Source organism: Podarcis cretensis (genome assembly GCF_951804945.1).
Source record: "Podarcis cretensis genome assembly, chromosome: Z".
NCBI classification, from domain to species: domain Eukaryota; kingdom Metazoa; phylum Chordata; class Lepidosauria; order Squamata; family Lacertidae; genus Podarcis; species Podarcis cretensis.
This window is the reverse complement of record NC_137184.1, coordinates 11375345-11396589: the sequence shown is the minus strand read 5'-3', so window position 1 is coordinate 11396589 and position 21245 is coordinate 11375345. Positions and strand designations below refer to the sequence as shown.

The 21245-nt window shown below is 47.0% G+C and overlaps 1 protein-coding gene across 5 annotated transcripts in view; it reads left to right on the top strand.

Moving 5' to 3' along the window:
• The first annotated feature begins 5418 nt into the window (after positions 1-5418).
• MVB12B (multivesicular body subunit 12B) overlaps positions 5419-21245 on the top strand; it is a 101854-nt gene continuing 86027 nt past the window's right edge. For 2 of the 5 annotated variants that reach the window (XM_079962227.1, XM_079962230.1), the window contains exons 1-2: positions 6028-6208; positions 19371-19493. In XM_079962227.1, coding sequence (XP_079818353.1) covers positions 6143-6208; positions 19371-19493 — 189 coding nt within the window. In that variant the 5' untranslated portion in view covers positions 6028-6142. The other 3 variants (XM_079962229.1, XM_079962231.1, XM_079962228.1) reach the window with 3 other exon arrangements.

Genomic DNA, 21245 nt, shown 5'->3' with positions numbered 1-21245 from the left:
GCCTGCTAAAAACATTTTTGTTTTCACAAGCTTACCCAGAGACCTAATAAAGTTGATGTGAATTTTAATCTGTTTTTAGTTTATCCCCCCCCCCCGTTTTTTTAAGTCTCAAATTATTGTTATTAATTCTAGATATTGATAATATTATTTCTTTATCTTTTTTTGCAAAACCTCTGATGAGTTGTTTTTTTTAAAAAAATACAATCAGTGTAGAAACTTTATTAAATAAAATAAATAAAATTTTGATGAGGACACTGCATGAAACCTGCATGTGTGAGCATCCTCAAATCCATGGAACTCTTTTCCCAGCAAGTCAGGATAGGGCCTGCACCCATTTTTATTTTAGAATTGTCATTGGAAAGTGACTTTGGACTGGTTCAAGCACTTTATTTATATAGAAGACTTATAAGCTGCTTAATCAAAGAAGCTCTCTTAAGTGGCGCATACAACTGTAATTAAAACACAGCTAAAAATCCACAACACTTTACAAAAGATTTAGAAAGCATTATCAGTAACACAAGAGATAAAGTTATAAAGGTGACTAAATTATGCATGTTGGTAGGCTTGCTGGCTTTTCCTTTTTTCAGTACAACAACCTGAGCAGTATTCAGCTAAGAGGAGGTGATGGCTAGTATCCCTTGGGACTGGCAGGATGGAAGGCAGGGAGCCCAGCAGAACCAGAGACAATGACAGGCCACACCCATTCGTTCTAGTTTTGATCCTATCCACCTCTCTGCATGTTATGTACTGAGTTGAATAGGATCCAAAATGCAGCAGTCTGATTGGTCCTAGATCAATGCAGCAGTATGATTGGTCTGCAGGAGCCACCCAATCCGGCTCCAGATGGAAGTGAATCCACAACCTGATTGGCCTACAGGAGAATTCCGGAATTAGCCAATCACGTGTAGCCCATTGTGTAAATAATGTATATAAAGCAGATACTTTGAGGGGACTTTCATTCCTCCTCACCACTATGAGCTGAATAAAGAGCATGAAACCCACTCTCGATTCTGAGTATATTTCACTGCAGAAATCCACAAGGGCAACATTAAGATTTCAGAAGAGGAAGCTGACTGAGTGTAAGTAAAAAAGGAGGTGGCAAGAGGGGACAACTGAGAGCAGACTGATGTCGGAGAGGCTGTGCCCCATTTGCCCAAGCAAACCAGTCAGTCTCCACCAGCACAGGCTTGAACACTACCCATAGGCAAAAAGAGGAAGCACATGTTAGTTTTTTGCATGAAAAGTAGCTAGTCCCTATGAGGCAGGGCGAGATGGGTGGGGAGACACACAGCTTGTTGTGGACGTCTCCATCCTGAAAAAAATTAAAACCACCACCATATGTTTGCAATATACACAGCAATGTTTCCTGGCTACTAAGTACCAATTAGATGCTTCCTTGGGAAGCCATGGGTGCCCCCTTGCTGCCGGATCTTATTGAAACGCAAGGTTTATAAAAAATATTATTACACTAAAGATTGTCTCAGTAACAGCAGATCCATGGGGAAGCATTAACACTTCAAAATGTGTGCCAGTTTTTCCAGTTTGAGGAATCTTCTTGCATTTGTTAATGGGGCGTTGGGGGCATCTATTATGTATGGGGCGAATATTCCGCCTGCCAAACAACGCTGCTGTCTTAAAATTATTCTCCATTCTAAAGCAAAGTGGGGGGCGGGGGGGCGGGCAGCGGCAAGATAGACCATTGTATTTCTGATAGCCTTAAGACCCTGAAATGAAAGGAAGCGCAATATCAAATTCAGAGATCCAAGCTAGATCCGGACATTATGAGCCATACTTATATTCCATAGCTTCTGGATTGGCTAGGGGAATGGCCATAGCTCTGTGGTACAGCACATGCCTTGCATGCAGATAGGTTCAGTCCTTGACATCTCCAGGTACGACTGGGAAAGACAATGAAGTCAATGCTGCACTCAACAGACCAATGGCCTGATTCTGTATACAGTGGTACTTAATTCGTTCCGGAGGTCTGTTCTTAACCTGAAACTGTTCTTAACCTGAAGCACTTTAGCTAATGGGGCCGCCCGCTGCTGCCGCGCCGCCAGAGCACGATTTCTGTTCTCATCCTGAAGCAAAGTTCTTAACCTGAGGTACTATTTCTGGGTTAGAGGAGTCTGTAACCTGAATCGTATGTAACCTGAAGCGTATGTAAACCTAGGTACCAGTGTACAGTCATACCTCGGGTTGAATGTGCTTCGGGTTGAGCGTGTTCGAGTTGCGCTCTGTGGCAAACCGGAAGTAACGGAGTGCGTTACTTCCGGGTTTCGCCGCTTGCGCATACGCTCAAAATGACGTCACATGTATGCGCAGAACTGGCAAAAAGCGGTGCGCATGTGCGCAGACGTGCCGTCACTAGTTACGTTTGCTTCTGGATGCGAACGGGGCTCCGAAATGGATCCTGTTCGTATCCAGAGGTAACACTGTATGTGGCTCTCCAGTGTTTCATACAAGGGTTTTTTTTCTGGCCTTACCTGGAGAAGCAGTACCGTATTTTTGCCCCATAGGGCGCACCTAGTTTTTTGGGGGGGAAATAAAGAAAAAAAATTATTTCCCCCCCAGGCACAGGGCTGGGGCAGGGGAAGCCCGAGCTTCCCCCGACCCCAGCCCCCAGAACCGGCTGCTATCCGCAAGCCGTGGGAGAGCTGCACGACTTTGTGCAGCTCTCCGACGGCTTGCAGAGAGCCGCGCAAAGCCCGAAGCCTGGGGGCACTGAGCTCACTGTTTTGCCAATTAACACTGCAGGTTCCTTGGTAGTCAATAGCTGAGGAAAAATATATTTTCATTTGAACAGAATAGGAAAACCTCCTCAAACAGCAAGAAACTGCCCCCTCAAACAGTAAACCTCAAATAGTAAACAAGAAATAACCCCAAAGAAATAATTTTCCCCACCAGACCTTCACCCACATACAACAGAATCAGTGGTGAGAAGCTTCAGCAGTGTTTGGTCCATCCTCCTACCACATTGCCCTCCACTATTTGTACCTGCCTCAACCTGGTGAGGCTGGATGTCTCCACGGCTGCCGCCTGTGCTGATTGGCGCTCCCAATATTGGCAGGAAAGGTTGGCTGCATGAGGCCAAACCTACACCTCCTCGGTTTTTCTTCCACATTTTCCACTACACTCACCACCCGTATTTGGGATTAAATACTGAGAGGTTTTATCCAAGTGTGGATTTTTTTAAAGCTAAAGATTAGTGTTTTTCCATCTTCAAGGAAAATCTGTACTTGCTAATACAAATTTAAATATTATGATATACACTTGATATTTTTAGGATTGCTATTTTGAGTCAAAATAGTCAGTGCTTTTAAACTGTTTTAAATTATGGAATCTGTTATGCTCTTTCTTTAAAAGGCACATTCTTTGTGAATGCATATCATGTGCCCTCCCAAGCTGTGATTGTCTTAATAACCCTGTACAGTATTATATCGGATATTTATTGTCTGCAAACCAACTGAACTACTTGTTTTATTTATTTGCTTCCATTTATGAATAGCTTCCCATAAAAAACTCTGTAAAAGGTGTTTGACAATGAAACGGACTACCTCAGGTGATGAAATCTCCTTCGTGGGAAGCTTTTAAACAGAGGTTGGATGGCTAGCTGTCAGGGATTCTTTAGTTGAGATTTCTGCATTGCAGGGGGTTGGACTAGATGACCCTTGGGGTCTCTTCCAACTCCACGATTCTATGAAATACCCTTCCAGTAAAAAAAAATAAAAGCAATAAAAACAAATCCATATGTAAAAACAATTCAAATTGATATATAACTCAAAACAATTAATAGAATAATAGAACTGTAGACTTGGGATCCCAAGGGTCATCTAGTCCAACACCCTGAAATGCTAAGCATCCATGACATGGTGACCCATCCAAAGAATCCCCACCCCAAAAAACCCATTTAGAACTATAACATCAAACATTGATTAAACTGCCTGTTGGAATAAAAATAAAAAGTTATCAGTAGGCACCAGAAGTTCAACGGGGGGCGGGGGTGCTGTCTGATCTTAATTGGGAGGAGTTTCACAAAACCAAGCCCATAATACTGAATGCAAGGCTCCTGGTGAATCCAAGGGGTGCATCTGCGGCAGGGGGCACCACTAACATTGGCTCCCCCCAAGTCCTCAGTGGCCAGGGATATAAGGGATCAGGCGGTCCTTGAAGTATCCTGGATCCAAATGGTTAAGGGCCTTGTGAATTAATACAGGACTAAATGCAGTCCTGTAAGGGTGTTTTTAAAAAAATTATTGCAGAGGGCTTTTTTCCTCAAGGGTACACAGTACTGGCACTTCTCTCCCCCCACCCCATGTTAAAAGTCTGTCACCAGCATCAAGTGAATACTGGCACTTTTTCCCTATAAATAAAAAAAAAAGTACTGTATATATGGATACACTGGCAGAGGAACGGGAGTGTGGAGGGAGCGGACCGCCCCCAGCACCACTATTCTGGTAGGGTACCATCGCGGCACACACATCCCCCGGACATGGGCCACGCACCATGCCCCCACAGGCAGCGCGCCACATCCCCAGGTGGTGCCAGTCAAAATAATTTGCAAACATGGCAAATAAATACATTTGATGGTAATAGCACCCTATGGAACTGTTACAAGATGCAATGGCATTTGCTGATGATACAATGAACTCTAAAAGGATCTCTTCAAACTGGATGAAAAGGGAACAAAAAGGCAAATGCAATTTGATGCAAAAGCAAGCATAAACTGATGCACACTGGGGCAGTGTTGTGTACTGGTGAAGTGTGTTGGACAGGGACTTCGGAGACCAAGGATCAATACCCACAGTCATGAAGCACCCTGGATGAATTAGGGCGGGTCACTGGCCTAACCATAGCTGTCAACGTTTCCCTTTTTTAAAGGAAAATTCCCTTATTCCGAATAGGATTCCTCGCAAGAAAAGGGAAAAGTTGACAGCTATGGGCCTAACGCTCTTCACGGGATTTTTGTGAGGATAAAATGGGGGAGAACCACACACACCACCTTGAGCTAACTGGAGGGAAAGGTGCGATATAAATGCAAGAAGTAAATAATTCCTAATTCCGTATATGCAACAGCTAGGGTCTGAAATCGAGATGACGGCCCAAGGAGGACTGGAGATTGCAGTGGATCGCTCAATGAAGATGCGCAGCAGCCTTGAGAAAGGGCAAAGGCCCATCTAATCTGGCATCCTGTACTCACAGGCTAATGGAACGTTTGAAAGCGTGGCCCGCGCGGAACAGCGACTCTCTCCGCTCGCGGTGCCCAGCATCTGCTATTCAGAAGCATTACTGCCTCCTGCGCTGGGAAGCTGTATATGCGCTCCTGAGCCAAAGCTGCATAGGATTGCAGCCGAAGAGGAACCTCTAGCTCTCGTGTTCGCCAGGTGCCACCCTGGGGCTCTTCTCCCCCACCACCAGGAGACGCCTAGGGTTCAACCACGTGCACGCCGTGCGTAGGGAAGCAAGAACAAGGCGTTCGGCTAGGGGCACCTCGCCCTATCGGGAGCCTCCCCCAAGGTAGTAAAGAGGGCGGGCGTGATTTTTAATTTTACTGTATTTTTAAACGGCAACTCTACGGGAGGCCTCGGCGTGGTGGAGACCGTGAGGCCAAAGGATTCCATTTGGGAAGGGCTGCCTGGGCGTGCGCCCTGGGCGCAAAGCGTAAGTCTCCGAGGGGCCCCTGGTGGTTGCGCTTGGGACGCAGGAGGCTCGTTCGGTGCGGGGGCCAGGCTCGCCCATTCATTCTCTCTGGGCCGGTCAGGGTGCTTGGGAGGTGAATCGAGAAAGCAGAGCGAGCGGCAGTGCGGGCTCCGGGAGGCAGGGGGCTCTGTGCTTGCGCCGCGGCGCCGGTGTCTTCTCCTCCTCGTCGGAGCGCCTCAGAGGCGGCGCCAGGCTCGACTCGGCCGCCTTCCTCCGCCCTCGCCCATGGCTCCCGCCGGCGGCCTCGGCTCCTGATGGGCTCCTGCGCTCGGTGCAACGGGCTGTTGGGGAGCGGGGGCTCGGTCTAGCGCGCCCGCCCGGGTAAGGATCGCCGCCGCCGCCTGCGGGCCCTGAGAGGGCCGCCTCTCCTTTCCACTTGCCGCTGCTTCTCCGCTTCTCCTCCTCCTCCTGTTCCTGCCTCCGCTCCCCGCCCTGCCGGGCAATGAGAAGCTGCTTCTGCTTGAAACGGGGGAGCCGGGATCAGCCGCCGCCAGCGCCCCGGGCAACAGTTAAGTGTCTCCCCTCCAAGGAGCCTTCGGGGCCAGGCCCGGCTGGCCCACCCACCCCCTTCACCCCCCACTCCGGACTGGGCCCTGCGCCTTTTCCTTCCCCTGCTTCTCTTTTCTCCCTGGGGGTGAGGGCTTTGCATTGCTTCCTTTTCCCCCTCCCCACCTCACCTTTTGGTTTTGTGACCTCCAAACCCTACACACACCTTGTGTTGCAGGGCTGCCTTTTGTTGTAAGCGGGGCTTCCTCCGCAATAGATAGGATGCTTCTCCTGGATTGAGAGGGGGGGAGGTACTCAAAACAAGCCGACAAACCAACAACAAAACGTGCTCTAGGGTGCTAGTGATGGTGGGGGCATCCCTCAGCCGCTTCCTTTCATTGTGTGGACACAGCTTTCCCTTGTTCGAAATCCTCTGGGAGCCTGAGAATGGGTCTTGGTTTAAGGAAGAAATAAATGATTTCCTGGTAAGGATTCATAACAATGGACTGGCCTTCAGCCTAAATATCTCTTTCCATCCCTTGTCCATCTCCTGATCCAGGGGAAACTATAAGTATATATGGATATCCCAAACAATCAGTAGATTCTAACCAATCAGTGGAAATCCAGCCAGGCACATGCCATGGGGCTAGACCTACTCAGAGTAAACCTACTGAAACTAATAACCATGGCTTAATCAGGTCTGTTGTTTCCACTGGGTCTACTCTGAGTAGGCCTAGCATTGGATACAACAGCCCATGTTATTCAATATGTCACATGATGCTTTGGCTAGGTATTTATAACCCTCTGGCTACCAGCTGGTACCACCCTGCCATTTGTCGACTTTGTGAAGCACTGGGTATACTGGGTTGAACTGTTGACTGCTTGGCCTTGGCTGGTGCACCCTGCTTTGATTGGCAGCTGATTTCCCAGTCCTTTGATGAGAATCTCTCTACACACATGATGACAGGTTTAATACAAGGGTTAAACCTGTCATCCACTGTCTTCTTGGTAGGCTGTGTTTCTGTCTCTCTGGGCAGAGCCACAGAATATGTTTCAAGCACATTTAACAGAGAGCCTGGGGACTGTAGTTTTCCCCTCACGATTCCCAGCACACTTGACAAACTACAGTTCCCAGGATCCTTTGAGGACGGTGTCACAGACTTTGAATGTGCTTTAAGTGTATTTTGTGTTTCTTCCTGTTTAAAAAGTAAGGTAACATAAGACAGATCCATAGGACAATACATTTATGAGGTGAATACAAAAGTCACATCCTTGTGAGTGAGCTCTTGAGTTCTCCAGGCGAGGTCATGGTTTGGAGAACTTGTGGTCCTCTAGATGTTGCTGGACTCCAGCTCCCATCAGCCCCAGCCAACATTGCCACGGGTCAGGGAGTAATGGGTATTGGAGTCCACCTGGTCACAGGTTCCTTATCTGTGAGCTAGTTGTCAAGCAAAGTAGAGAGGGAGGCCAGAGGGAACCAACTACCTTAGTGTTAAGACCAGGGGTCAGCAAACTTTTTCAGCAGGGGGCCGGTCCACTGTCCCCCAGACCTTGTGGGGGGCCGGACTATATTTTGAAGGGAAAAAATGAACGAATTCCTATGCCCCACAAATAACCCAGGGAGGCATTTTAAATAAAAATACACATTCTACTCATGCAAAAACACAGAGTCCCAGACCGTCCGCAGGCCGGATTTAGAAGGCGATTGAGCCGGATCCGGCCCCCGGGCCTTAGTTTGCCTAAGTTAAGACCATCAAGTCTGCATTGAAGTTGAACATTGGAAGATTCAGGACAGATAAAAGCAAGTGTTTTTTTCATGCAGCGCATAGTTAAATTAGGGAACTTGCTCCCACTGGAGGCACTGGTGGCCATTAGTTCTGGTGGCTTTAAGAAGGTTGGACATATTCATAGAGAATAAGACTGCCAATGAGTTCTGTTTCCACAGTCAGATGCAGCAGTGCTTCTGAATACCACAGGAGAGGAGTTGTGATTGGGTTCTGCTTGAGCGTTTTCCATTGGGGCATCTGGGCGGCTGCTGTAAAAACGATTGCTGGACTGGATAGGCTATTGGCCTAATCCAGCAGGCTCTTGTTACCATACATTCTTATGAACATGGATTTTTCCCCCTCTTGTTCTTTTTTAAAAACAAACAACAAACAAAAAACCTGTGCAATTTTTCATCTCTTCACACCCACCTCTTAGTTACCACTTAAGGTAGGATGATTTCTGCAACACTCCAATCCCAGTTAATGTGAGCCATTTAAAAAACACATTGCAGTGAGATATATCAATTTTCTTTAATACTGAAAGTGTACAATCTTGCAATGAACAGGACTTTGCACTTTGAAAGGGAAGCTTTATCATTTTTTTTTTTGAAGATAGAGTCACAAGCTGTGGAACTCCTTGCTGCATGAATACAAAGGGTATTATTAAGACATATCACTATAGCATTTTGGGGTGGAGAGCTCCGTCCTAAGAGCACTTTAAACAAAGTGATAAACCTTGCAGAAAATGAAAACAGCACCTTTGTTGGGGTGACTGGTGTTGTGATTGCTCCATCTCAGCAGGAAAAATGAACAGCAATGTGCAGCTCCAGATTGTCAAGGGGTTAGAGCACTGTACTTGCAAATAAAGGGTCACTTAAGTTTAGAACAGGGGTGACTAAGCTGTGGACCTCCACATGTTTCTGAACTACAACTCCCATCAGTTGCAACCAGCGTGATCAATATTTGGGGCCCATGGGAGCTGTTGTTCAGCAATATCTAGAAAGGGTACAGGTTCCTCATCCCTGATTTAGAAATGGAAAGAGGGTGCGCCACATAAGTGCACAGAATTACAAACAGTTGTGTGTGCACGTGTGCACACACACACATACAGAGCAACATTCCTTTTATAAATCTAAAACTCAGGATCATTTGAATGAGTTCAGGGCTCTCAAAATATAGCCTACTTTTTTCACACAAGGCATAATTGACAGTATGATTCTAAGCATGTTCATTCAGAAGCAAGTGTTGTTTTTGTTAGTGTGTTGTTTTTGTTAGAGGGAGTCGGTGGCCACTAGCTTAAAAGGGATTATATAGGAATTAAAAGTTCAGGCAGCCACATTCTGCATTAATTGAAGTTCCCGAGTGGTCTTCAAGGGCAGCCCTTGTAGCAAAATATCACAGTAATCCAATCGGAGAGGTTGCTAGACCATGAAAATATACCTGTCCAGAAATGGTGACACAGCCAAAGCTAGAAAAACAGACCTTCTATGACACTGAGTCCACCTGGGCTTCTAGTGACAATGCTGCATCCAGGGCACATACACCTGACCTGGCTGTTGATAGTAGGCCTCTTCCACCCAGCTATACTGGTCACATTAAACAGATTCTCAAAGACACGGCTCTCTTGCATGGCCTTTTAATGGATGGGGCTGTAGCTTAAGAGAGCCAGTGTGGTATAGTGGTTAAGAGCGGTGGACTCATAATCTAGTGAACCGGGTTCGCTTCCCCGCTCCTCCACATGCAGCTGCTGGTTGACCTTGGGCTAGTCACACTTCTCTGAAGTCTCTCAGCCTCACTCACCTCACAGAGTGTTTGTTGTGAAGGAGGAAGGGAAGGGAGATTGTTAGCCACTTTGAGACTCCTTTGGGTAGTGATAAAGCGGGGTATAAAATCCAAACTACTCCTCTTCTTCTTAATTGAGCTGTGCATTTTTGCAGCCAAAAGGTCCAAGCTTCAATCCCAAACATTTCTAGGTAGGACTGGGAAAGGCTCTTTCCTGAAACCTTGGAGAGTCGCAGGTAATGAGTGTGGGCAATTCTGAGCTAGATGTTTGCAGGGAGCAGATATCATTGTTGTGGGGAGGGGACACACAAACAATTAGCATACCACATTGTCTGTGTTCTGATGTTTCCTTAGGTCACTTTCTTAGAACTTATGTTTAAAGCACCATGATATTACTTTTTAAAAACACCTGTGGCTTCCTCCGTAAAATGCTAGGGACAGAAGTTTGCTAAGAGTGCTGAGAGCTGTTAGACTTCTAACAGAGCTACAGTTCCCAGCACCCTTAAACTCCAGGTCCCAGGATTCTTGGGCGAAGCAGTGACTGTTGGAAGTGGCATAAGAGTGCTTTAAATATATGGATGTGACCTATATTAGATTAAGGTAGCTTCCAGGGAGTTGTCTGGCAGGATAAAGGTAAAGGGACCCCTGACCATTAGGTCCAGTCGTGACTGGTTCTGGGGTTGCGGCGCTCATCTCGCTTTATTGGCCGAGGAAGTACAGCTTCCGGGTCATGTGGCCAGCATGACTGAGCTGTATGCTTCTGGCGAACCAGAGCAGCGCACGGAAATGCCGTTTACCTTCCCACCGGAGCGGTACCTATTTATCTACTTGCACTTTGACATGCTTTCAAACTGCTAGGTGGGCAGGAGCAGGGACAGAGCAACGGGAGCTCACCCCGTCGCGGGGATTCGAACCGCGACCTTCTGATTGGCAAGTCCTAGGCTCTGTGGTTTAACCCACAGCGCCACCCGCATCCCTCTTGTGTGGCAGAATACTCGAGCCAAATTTTTTAACATCTTAAAAAGTACGGAAGGAGAAGCAGGATGTCATCCAGGTTGAAAGCAATGTGTGTGACTTCCAAGGTGGATTGACTATGAGAGTGACATTTGATGCTTGTCACACTTGCAACAAGTATGCCAGCTTGTAGTGCAACATGAATTCTGATGCTCAGTCCTTGTTCATAGATCACATTGAGATTCCCCCATTTTGCTCCTTGCTGAGCTACTAGCCCTAGAACAGCTGCCCAGCTCATGTTGGGTTTCTTCAGAGGATGTAGCCGAGTGCATCTGGTGCAGTTTTGTGTCATTGCAGGACGACTTCTTTCCTGGTGCAAATTTGGGTGAGCATTTTTAGAATGAGTATTTTGAGGTTGCTGAAACTGCACTTCCTTTGCTCTCGCTCCAAGAAGCTTCATAGGAGGGCTTAAAGCTTCTGTCTGTGCAGGGCTGAGTGACACGCTTCCTGTTTGATAACAATGCTGGTATCAGGTGTGATGTGAAGGAAATGATCGGATTTCCCTTCCCCATTGCCGCATCTCCTTCAGCTCAGAGCAGAATTGACCTTGCAACATGCCTGTGGTAGGGCTGAGCTGCTTGGAGATTTTCCAGGACCTGTTGAGTGGGGAAAGTGTTGTGGCTTAGGGAGCAGAGCATCTGGTCTGGCTCAGCCTAAGGCAGCTTCCTGTGCCCCTGTACTGGGAAAGGAGCATAGCTCAGTGGTACAGCTTCTGCTTTGCATGCTGATGGTCTCAGGTTCGATCTCCAGCATTTCCAGGAATGTCTGATGCCTGGAGAGCCATTGCCAGCCTAGCTCAGTTTTGACTGGGCATAAAGGCAACCAGAATGATCTGGGACGGAGCAACTCCCATATGAGGAAAAGGTTGCACTATTTGGGACTCTTTGGTTTAACAAAAATGCGAGTAAGAGCCTACATGATAGATGTTCATTAGAAATAAGCATGTTGTGGAGAAAGTGGGTGAGGGTCACAGTAATGCTTCTGAATCCAATTTGCTGGAAACCACAGGAGGGGAGAGTGCTCCGGTGCTCAGGTTGACCACTGTGAGAAGAGGATGCTGGGCTAGATGGGCCACTGGCCTCATCCATCAGGACACTTCTTACTTTCTTCCTATGCTCCTGTTCACTGTTTCCCCACCGCAAACACTTGCGTTGCCAACTGAAAACCAGGATGTTGCTCAAGAGCTGAAAAGACATGTCATCTCCCAACCAGGCAGACATGCCATTTTTCTATCCTACTTCCACCTGCAGCAACTTCCGAAGCTAGGAAATCCATTCCTTGTTGCTCCTATGACAGTCATGGCAGCTTGCTATCAGTTGGATGCGCAAGGAGTTCAAGGGCCCAGGAGCCCACCAGCCGTGGAGAGTGTCTGCAGTATTTTGGCCTGGTGACTAGCTTGGCTGCAGTCATCATAGCAGGGCTTAAGGACCAAAGGAGGGGTTCTCCCCCCATTGCAGTAATGCATGGCTTTTCTTTCTTTTTTTTTAAAGAGAAGTCATCCTGAAGTTGTGTATCAGACACAATAGCCAGTGGCAAGTTCAAAAGATGGTAAATATTAAAATAAAACAAAACAGGTGGGGTATTCAGGGGACCCAGCCAGCTGCTTCCTCTGATAGCAAAATCTAACGGTCTGTGTAAAGTTCAGAACAATATTTATCTAAATCTCCCAAGCGATATCCGGTCTCTTTTTAGGTCTGATTTGGACACATCCTGTAGGCAGAATAATAATGCCCTTAAAGAGGCAGCTAGCAACAAGACAAAACAGCTTGTTTAGATCAATGGAAAAGCACCGTGTAGCAAGGAACAGTTCTTTGTGTTTGAGGTGTGTGAATTCTGAAACACACAGGGTTTCTATGAGGCTGGATTTTCTTTTTTTTCCTTTTTTTGCATTTTGTCTTTCCTGTGTCCAATGGGTTAACGTTTTGCTGAGATTTTGAGCCATTCCTTTCAGGCCAGGATAGAGCAGCAATTCTAAAACCTTTCAACACCCAGGGCCTTCTTGAGATGACTGAGAATTACTGCCTCTTCGCGCCCCCCCCCCCTTACAAAAACATAGTATAAAGGCAGAGTCAGTCACAAAATGGAGGCAGTGTGGAATAATAATTTGGCAGTTAGTGACATCAGTTTCTATTGATATCCATCTTTGGAAATTTTTTTTGCCATAGTGTTTTCCTTGTGGCAAGGAATCCCATAGCTCAGCTTTCCTCAAGTTACAGATACTTTGCTCTGGAGATATTGTGCCTTGGCCTCCCTGTTTTAGGTAGAATTTGCTCCAAGCCAGGCATAGGCAAACTTGGCCCTCCAGATGTTTTGGAACTACAACTCCCATCATCCCTGACCACTGGTCTTGTTAGCTAGGGATGATGGGAGTTGTAGTCCAAAAACATCTGGCGGGCCGAGTTTGCCTATCCCTGCTCTAAGCCAAGAAGGCTTTGTCTTTTAGTTTCTTACTTCCCACTTCCACAATATCCCCCCCCCCCATCCTTTGTAATTTCTTCTCTCATTCGTTTCAGCTTTGTACCTTATTCTCCCCCTCAGCCAAACAGTTTCTTTCATTGCTCCTTCCGGGTTCATTTAAATTCACCCTTCTTACTCCTACAGCAACTTTCCTCCCTTATCCCCTACCTTTCCATTCCCCATAAATCAGTCAATTGATTTGGCCTGACCCACCAGCTAGGCTCTTACTGCATTCCATCTCCATTGACGGAGGCAGCAGCACTTCTGAATACAAGTGGCTGGAAACCACAGGAGAGAAGAGTTGCTGTTGCATTCAAGTCCTGCTATTGGGGCATCTCGTTGGCCACTGTAAGAACAGGATGCTTAACCATATGGGCCACTGGCCTGACCCAGCAGGTCTTTTTCTTTCTTTCTTTCTTTCTTTCTTTCTTTCTTTCTTTCTTTCTTTCTAGGGAGTCTGTCCCGCTACCAGGTCTGGCTGCTTGCCCTTCTTCCCCAGTATTGACTTCTCTTGTCTGGCAGTGGTCCTACAGGGTCATAGGCAAAGAGAAGAGGCAATGTTTCCCATCGCTGTTACCCGATCCTTTCAGTTGAAGATGCCTGGTATTGAATCTGAGACCCCTTGCCAGCAAAGAGTGGCCTCTGGAAATAAAAACATAAGAAGCACTCTTCCGATTATGTGAACATTCTGACATCTTAAAGTCATCAGGATAACTTTTTGATAATCTTTCTGGGAGCTTGCATAAGGTAAAGGTAAAGGTACCCCTGCCCGTACGGGCCAGTCTTGACAGACTCTGGGGTTGTGCGCCCATCTCACTTAAGAGGCCAGGGGCCAGCGCTGTCCGGAGACACTTCCAGGTCACGTGGCCAGCGTGACATCGCTGCTCTGGCGAGCCAGAGCCGCACACGGAAACGCCGTTTACCTTCCCGCTGGTAAGCGGTCCCTATTTATCTACTTGCACCCGGAGGTGCTTTCGAACTGCTAGGTTGGCAGGCGCTGGGACCGAGCAGCGGGAGCGCACCCCGCCGCAGGGATTCGAACCGCCGACCTTTCGATCGGCAAGTCCTAGGCGCTGAGGCTTTAACCCACAGCGCCACCTGCATCCCGGGAGCTTGCATAGCTTTGTGTTTATGCTAAGTTCATGCTAAGCTGCCACCTCTCTGTCCCATTAACACCAGAAGCCCATTAGGTGGTGACAGGAGAGAGAGGCCTTTCTGTGGCTGCTCCCCTAGATAGGATTCTCTCCCAAGAGAGGTTAGACGGGCTCCCTCCTTGTTATTCTTCTGACAGGCCTTTGGAAACTAAGGATCAGACGGTGCTGGCCGCTGGGCTGTCGTCAGGGCAAACTGTATTTTACTTGCTGGTTCTAAATGTGTTCCAGTGTATTTTAATAATAGTTTTTAATTAGTTTGTTGTTATGACTTGATATTTTATAATACAGTGGTGCCTCGCAAGACGAAATTAATTCGTTCTGCGAGTTTTTTCGTCTTGCGATTTTTTCGTCTTGTGAAGCACGGACTTTGGAAAAGCTTCGAAAATCACCAAAGTCTTCAAAAACCTCAAAAAAGGCTACCACACCACGTGCTATGAGTTGCTCCTCGAAGTGAATGCACGGTTTTAAGAAAAAGGAAACAAACTTCCAAGACAAAGGAAACAAACTTGCAAGACGTTTCTGTCTTGCGAAGCAAGCCCATAGGGAAATCCGTCTTGCGAAGCAACTAAAAAAACGAAAAACTCTTTCGCTTTGCGAGTTTTTCGTCTTTCGAGGCATTCGTCTTGCGAGGTACCACTGTAGATTTTTTTTTAATGTTGAAACCTGCCTTGATTCCCAGCTTCAGAGAAAAGTAGGATATAAATACATTTGATATAGAAAAGGAGGGGTGGTTGGCTTTTGCTGCCGAACTCCCAAAGGGACTGAGTCCCCTAAGTCTATGATCGGTCAGAGATGAATGGATGGAGGCAGGATGCAGAAAAAGCAAGGCAGATCTTTATTTTTCTCTTGCAACAGATTTCCCTCCCCTCCTAGCAAGGAGGCAAGAGAGACCCATAACCAAGAAGAAACATCTCTTTTAAGGGTTTGCATTTTGGCGTGGGGAAGAAGGACATCCCCTCTACAAACAGGCAGAAATTACATCACACATAAAGTGGGGTTACTATGGCTAAGGCAGGCCAGGATGTGATATCCCTGAGCTCTGTTGCAACAGAAAAGTAAAGATCTGTCTTGCTTTCACTGCAACCTGCCTCCATCCTTTCATCCCTGCCCAATCATGGACTTGGGGGACTCAGTTCCTTGGGGAGTTGGGCAGCAAAAGCCAGCCACCCCTATTTTTCTGTATCACATTTAATAATAAATATAATGGTTATGATTATGGTTGGGCTTAGTGTTAGATATGAGCTGAGCCAGTGTGCTCGAATGGACCCAGTGGCCTGACTGGGCATGTCAGTTTCCTAGGTGTGCTGTTCCCATGAGAGATAGTGCCTCTCTCTTACTGCTCACCATCCTGGAGATAATAAGTGACATACTATGCATATTCAAATAGGTGAGCCAGTCCAAAGGGTCCAAGCAATAGGAAACCCAGAAGATTTCTTTGGGGGTGGGAGATGGGAGGGAGAAGGGAGAGGGGGAAATGGGGCAAAATAAGTGTGTGGGAAAGGCACATTGCTAGTTAGCATGCAAGAACTTCACTCATCAGCATTAATTAGACACTGGCGTCTTTCCACCACAAGTTGACTCCCCAAAGTGGAGAAAAACAGAATGCACAGTGGATGTAGATTTGAGTGTTCAGAGGCACCTGGTGTTTCCTCTGCTGGAAAGTGGGGGTGGGCCCTGTTATTTGCTCCCCCATTCCTCCCCCTAAGAAAGTGGGCAATTGCCCCCGCCTAGTACAGAAGGGCCTGAGTTTTCTCCCTTTCCGCCTTTCCTCCCCCCCCCCATCCACTCCTTTTATAAAATGGGTCTTTGTGCGCCCAACGACAAAGTCCGAATTGATGCTGGGTTTCCTGCCCGCCCCCTGCCGCTCGCTCTGAGTCACACACCCACAAGAAGGCTTTTGTGCTTCCAAGCCGACAATGGCTTTGCTCTTTCTCTCTCTTTTACTGTGTGCCCCCACCCCACCCCCGCCGGAACCCAAAGGCAGATTATTGTTGGCATCTTCTAACAGGGGTGAGAGAACGTAGTTCTTTCTGCCAAAGTACATCCAGGAATGCCTGACTTGGTCACTTGGCAAATGCTGCCCTTTTTCTGAAAGATGGCCACTGTTCCACTAGGCTGCTCTTTATCATTATTTTAATTTATTAAATTACTTCTATACCACCGTTTATCTGAGGATCACAGGGTAGTTTACCATGTGAAAACACAAAAATAGATAATATGATAAGCAACAAAAAAAATACCTCCCCCTGTTTAAAAGGCCATAGATTGTTTAATCAGCGAAATGCCTGGGAGAAGAGGAATGTTTTTGCCTGGTCCTAATGATGTATAATGAAGGTGTCAGGTGGGCCTTCCTGGGGAGAGCATTCCACAAATGGGGAGCCGCTGAAGAAAAGGCCTGCTGTCTTGTTGCCACCCACCAGCACACGAAGAAGGGCCTCAGATGATGGTTGCAGGGTTCAGGTTAGTTCACTGAGGGGTCTTTAGCCTTGAGCGCCTTGTAAGTCTCTCCACTTGACTGTTAACCCAAAGTGTTCTTTGTCCCTAGATATATAGTGGTTGGTTGATCACATAGTAAGGGGGAACGCTCTGTAGATCAGGGGTGTGGAGCAGTTTTCAGCCATATTCACATCTGCGGACCTCATGCCAAGGGTGGTCAAGACAGAGGTGAAAGTGGATGGGGCAGCACAAGTTAATTTGTACTGTTGTATTAAAGGCTGCATCACAGCAGCCAGGCACACACCAGCGGTTTCCACACACCTGTGTCTCCATCATGGCAGGGGAAATGCGTCATCACAGTTCAAGGACACACTCCAGCCAGGGTGAGGCTTGTGTTCTGGGTGGGGAGAGATCCTTGGGGACTGGACTGGGAGAATTTGAAGGCCTCACTTGACCTCCTGGCCCAAGATTCTCTACCCTTGCCATAGTTCTATGTGCTTTCAAGAGATGCTCCACTCACTGTCCTTCACTCATAGTTGGGCAAGACAGGGAGGAGCCACCCACTAAGCCAGGGGTGATGCCCTCCTGATGTTGCACTGAAGCTTCTCTGGGGCTGATGGGAGTTGTAGTCCACAGCTTCTGGAGGGCATCCACGTTGACAGCCCTGTGCTAATCCCTGACGCTGTGTGGCACCTGTACCAGCCTTCTTCAACCCAGACTTTGTTGGAACTACAATTTGCATCATCTCCAGCCAGCTCAACCCAGTGGCAAAGGATGATGGGAGTTGTAGTCCAACAACAATACCTGGCGACCCAAGTTTGAAAGAACACCGTATTACAGGAGATAGTGTTGAATTTACACCAGAATTAATTTTTGTTTTCCATGCTTATGGGACATAATAGGGATCTCAAAACCAAGGACTTCACTTCGCATTTCCTAAATGTGACATCATACGGCAGTGGAAAAATCTGGATGGCCTAAACCTATCAGCTTGGTACCGAACAATTTGGACTTTAGCAATAATGGGAGAAAATCACATGTAAAATATGGGTTAGTCAAGGAAAAAAGTTACCGTCATTTTACACCACCCAGCAGAACTTTATTGCATATGCATGCAGCAAAGACTAACAAAAACACAGATCAAGGGCAGTTATGGACATTTGGCAACACTGGGACTTTTTATCCCCTGAGGACGTCATGAATATGTCATGTGTGTTGCACCTGTCTTTCTAGTGTAATTCCCCCATTTTTCGGAGTGTTATATTGTATTGCTTCTATTTAAAAAAATGTATTTTTTTCTTTTTTGGATATATACATTTGTGGGTGGGGGGCTGCCTTTGGGTCACATCCCCAAGCTATATTTAAAGCCCATGGCTTGAGCCCCTAAGAATCTGAGAACTCTAGTTTGTTTTAAGGGTACTGAGGACTGGAGCTCTGTGAGATATAGACTACAGTTCCTAGGGTTCTTTGGGGGAAACAAAATGCTTTAAATAGATGGTGTGGGTGTGAACTTTCAATGTAAGTGAACCTGCGTTCCACTTTTGAATCCTTTTTATTTCTTCCTTGGTTTAGTATCCTGCATCATCACTTTACTGCCTGATTTGTCTCTTGTTAAGATCTGTGAGATTACAATTTCCCACCCACCCATGGGTCTGATCCTAGTCACCTGAATGCAGCTCAGTGCTTTAGGTGAACTATTCTGTGCTATTTGCTTTAGCCACTGAGAGAGGGCCCAAGGCAGGTGCTCACTGTGCACCTGGGGGTCACCTGTCTCCTTAAATAGGGGCCCTTGCAATGTTAGCATGCTGTATATTGTGGGTGTAGCTTTCTGAGTCTCCAACCACATGGAAATGATTGCATAACATGCTGCTTAGCCCTTAGGCCAGGGCTGGAGGACCTCTGCCATCCTTTACCTAAATTGGAGCACTACGAAAAGTTATTTATTGCTGTTTTCTCCTGCTCCACATTCTTTGCTAGATTTAATTGCCCCCCTGGGCTTTGTCACCCAGCTGCAACCCCTTTCTCCTATGATAGGAGCTCCCCTGGAACTCCCACCTACATGTTGGTTCTCCTGGTACTTGCAGGGGTTGCAATCTTGTGTACCACTGAATGTTTCCACTCTGCTTTGAGGTCTGAAGCCTATTGGTCTTGTTCTGCCTCCCTAAGGTATGAGCTTTTGGGGGACTGGTCCTTAAGGACTCCAGTCCTTAAGGTTTTCAGTCAGTAAACTCATTATTTGCAAATGGGGTGATATGCAGACCTGGGTGCAGTTTCCTTCTCCTTTTTAAAAAATAGGCTACCACCCTTGGGCGTCTTTTGCTTCTCTCGGATGAAGACCTGCCTGGGTTAAACGTTCCTCAGGCAGTGATCCTTAGCTGAACCTAGTTGAAAGCCTATCAGAAAAGGGAGTCAATTCAAGTGAGTTTTTATCAGCTGCAAATGCCACTTTGAGTTAGGTGTGCCCAGCCCAGGGTGTTTATTTTGGCAGCTTCTTGTTATACTGTGCGATAGGGCAGCCCACTGGCGTTTTGCCCGCTGACCTTGCCCTCCCTCTAAATCTTCTTCACTCTTTCAGGAACAGTCCACGATGCCTGAGGTTAGAGAACTTGCTGATGCCTTGCCAGATGTGCCCATGGACCCAATCACTGGAGTCGGGGTCGTTGCTTCCCGGAACCGAGCGCCTACAAATTACGATGTCGTAAGTCCAAAATGAGTTGTCTTGTATTTCCCCTCCTTAATACAAAATCCTAAATATCTCTCTCTCAGGGTTTTCATGGCATTGAATCTGGATTATGTGGGTTTCAAATTCTTTTTAATTTCATGCACAGAAAATCTGCATTCATCCTGATGACTTGTCTCTAGTTGCTTTGCTTCCGTAAGCACTGCTTACTTACTCACTCACTTACTTCCTCATATCCTACTAAGAAGTAGTTTTCTAGCGTATGAGATTTTTAGTTTCCAGGCTCCTATCTTTTGCTCCGAGGTCTAGAGCTATGGGGGCGCATTCCCTTCTGGACAACTTCCCTGGGGGCCAAGTGCCATAGTGAGTGGGGCAGGTTGTCCCTGGCTTCTGTGAGCACACATGTACACCTCTCTGTCTTCCATCCAGCAATCAGAGTTCAAGTTTGCCTTCCCGCCAGGCAAAAATGCTTGAGTTCAGTGAGGGACATGGCCTTGGGAAGAGTTCCAAGAGCCACATGGAAAGGCCTAGAATGCTGCAATCAACCCCAGGTCTGAGGTCCACTACCCCCTGGACTAGAAGCTTGGGGGTGGTGAAGCAAATTGAAGTTTTTTGAATGCTTATATTGATATTCTTGAGCTTGGTTACATATTCCTTTAATACAGAGCGTAACACAGGCTTCCACATTTTGGTCTCCTTTCCTGCTATTGCATGGGGATCTGCCTGGGTTAAATATTTTTCTGTTTGTTCTGGCAACAAGTCTTGCTATGTAGCGATAGGCCTGTTGGCTTCCTGCCTACTGACCTCGGTTCATGTTACACACTTTGCTATGCAGAAAGCGCCTTCTGGAGATTTGCCCTCCAGTGGCTGCCATAACCTGGAGGGCTATTCATGCCTGTCATTAATTTCTTTTTGTTCTGCTTGTGTTATTTAGGTACTGCTTAATCACTGGCATTTCTGAGCAGTGTGCATGTAAATAAACCACACGGAGAATAAAAAATCTGTCACAAAAGCAAAGGCTGACCAGCAGGCATTTTCTGCTGGAGTGAGGAAGACTTTGTCACGTGCCTGAAGTTCAGCCAGGAGGGTACCTGTCTCATAGAATTGGAAGGTATCCCAAGGATCATCTAGTCCAACCCCCTGCTATGCAGGAATCTCAGCTAAAGCATCCATGACAGATGGCCACCCAACCTCTGCTTATAGACCTCCAAGGAAGCAGAGTTCACAACCTCCCGAGAGAGTCTGTTCCACTGTCAAACAGCTCTTACACTCAGAAAGTTATTCCTGATGTTTAGTTGGAATCTTCTTTCTCATACAGTGGTGCCTCGCAAGACGAAATTAATCCGTTCCGTGAGGCTCTTCATCTAGCGGTTTTTTCGTCTTGCGAAGCAAGCCCATTGACGGCTTAGCGGATTAGCGCTATTAGCAGCTTTTAGAGGCTTTTAGCGGCTTATCGTCTTAGCGGATCCGCTGACAAGCGGCTTAGTGGCTTAGAAAAGGGGGGGAAAGGAAAAAACCCCCGCAGGAACTTGCAAGACATTTTCGTCTTGCGAAGCAAGCCCATAGGGAAATTCGTTTTGCGAAGCGCCTCCAAAACGGAAAACCCTTTCATCTAGCGGATTTTCCATCTTGCGAGGCGTTTGTCTTGCGGGGCACCACTGTAACTGGAAGAGTCCTATCCTCCAGAGCAGGAGAAAACAAGCTTGCTCCATCTTCCATGTGACAGCCTTTAAGATATTTGAAGGTGGCTATCACATCTCCTCCCAGTCT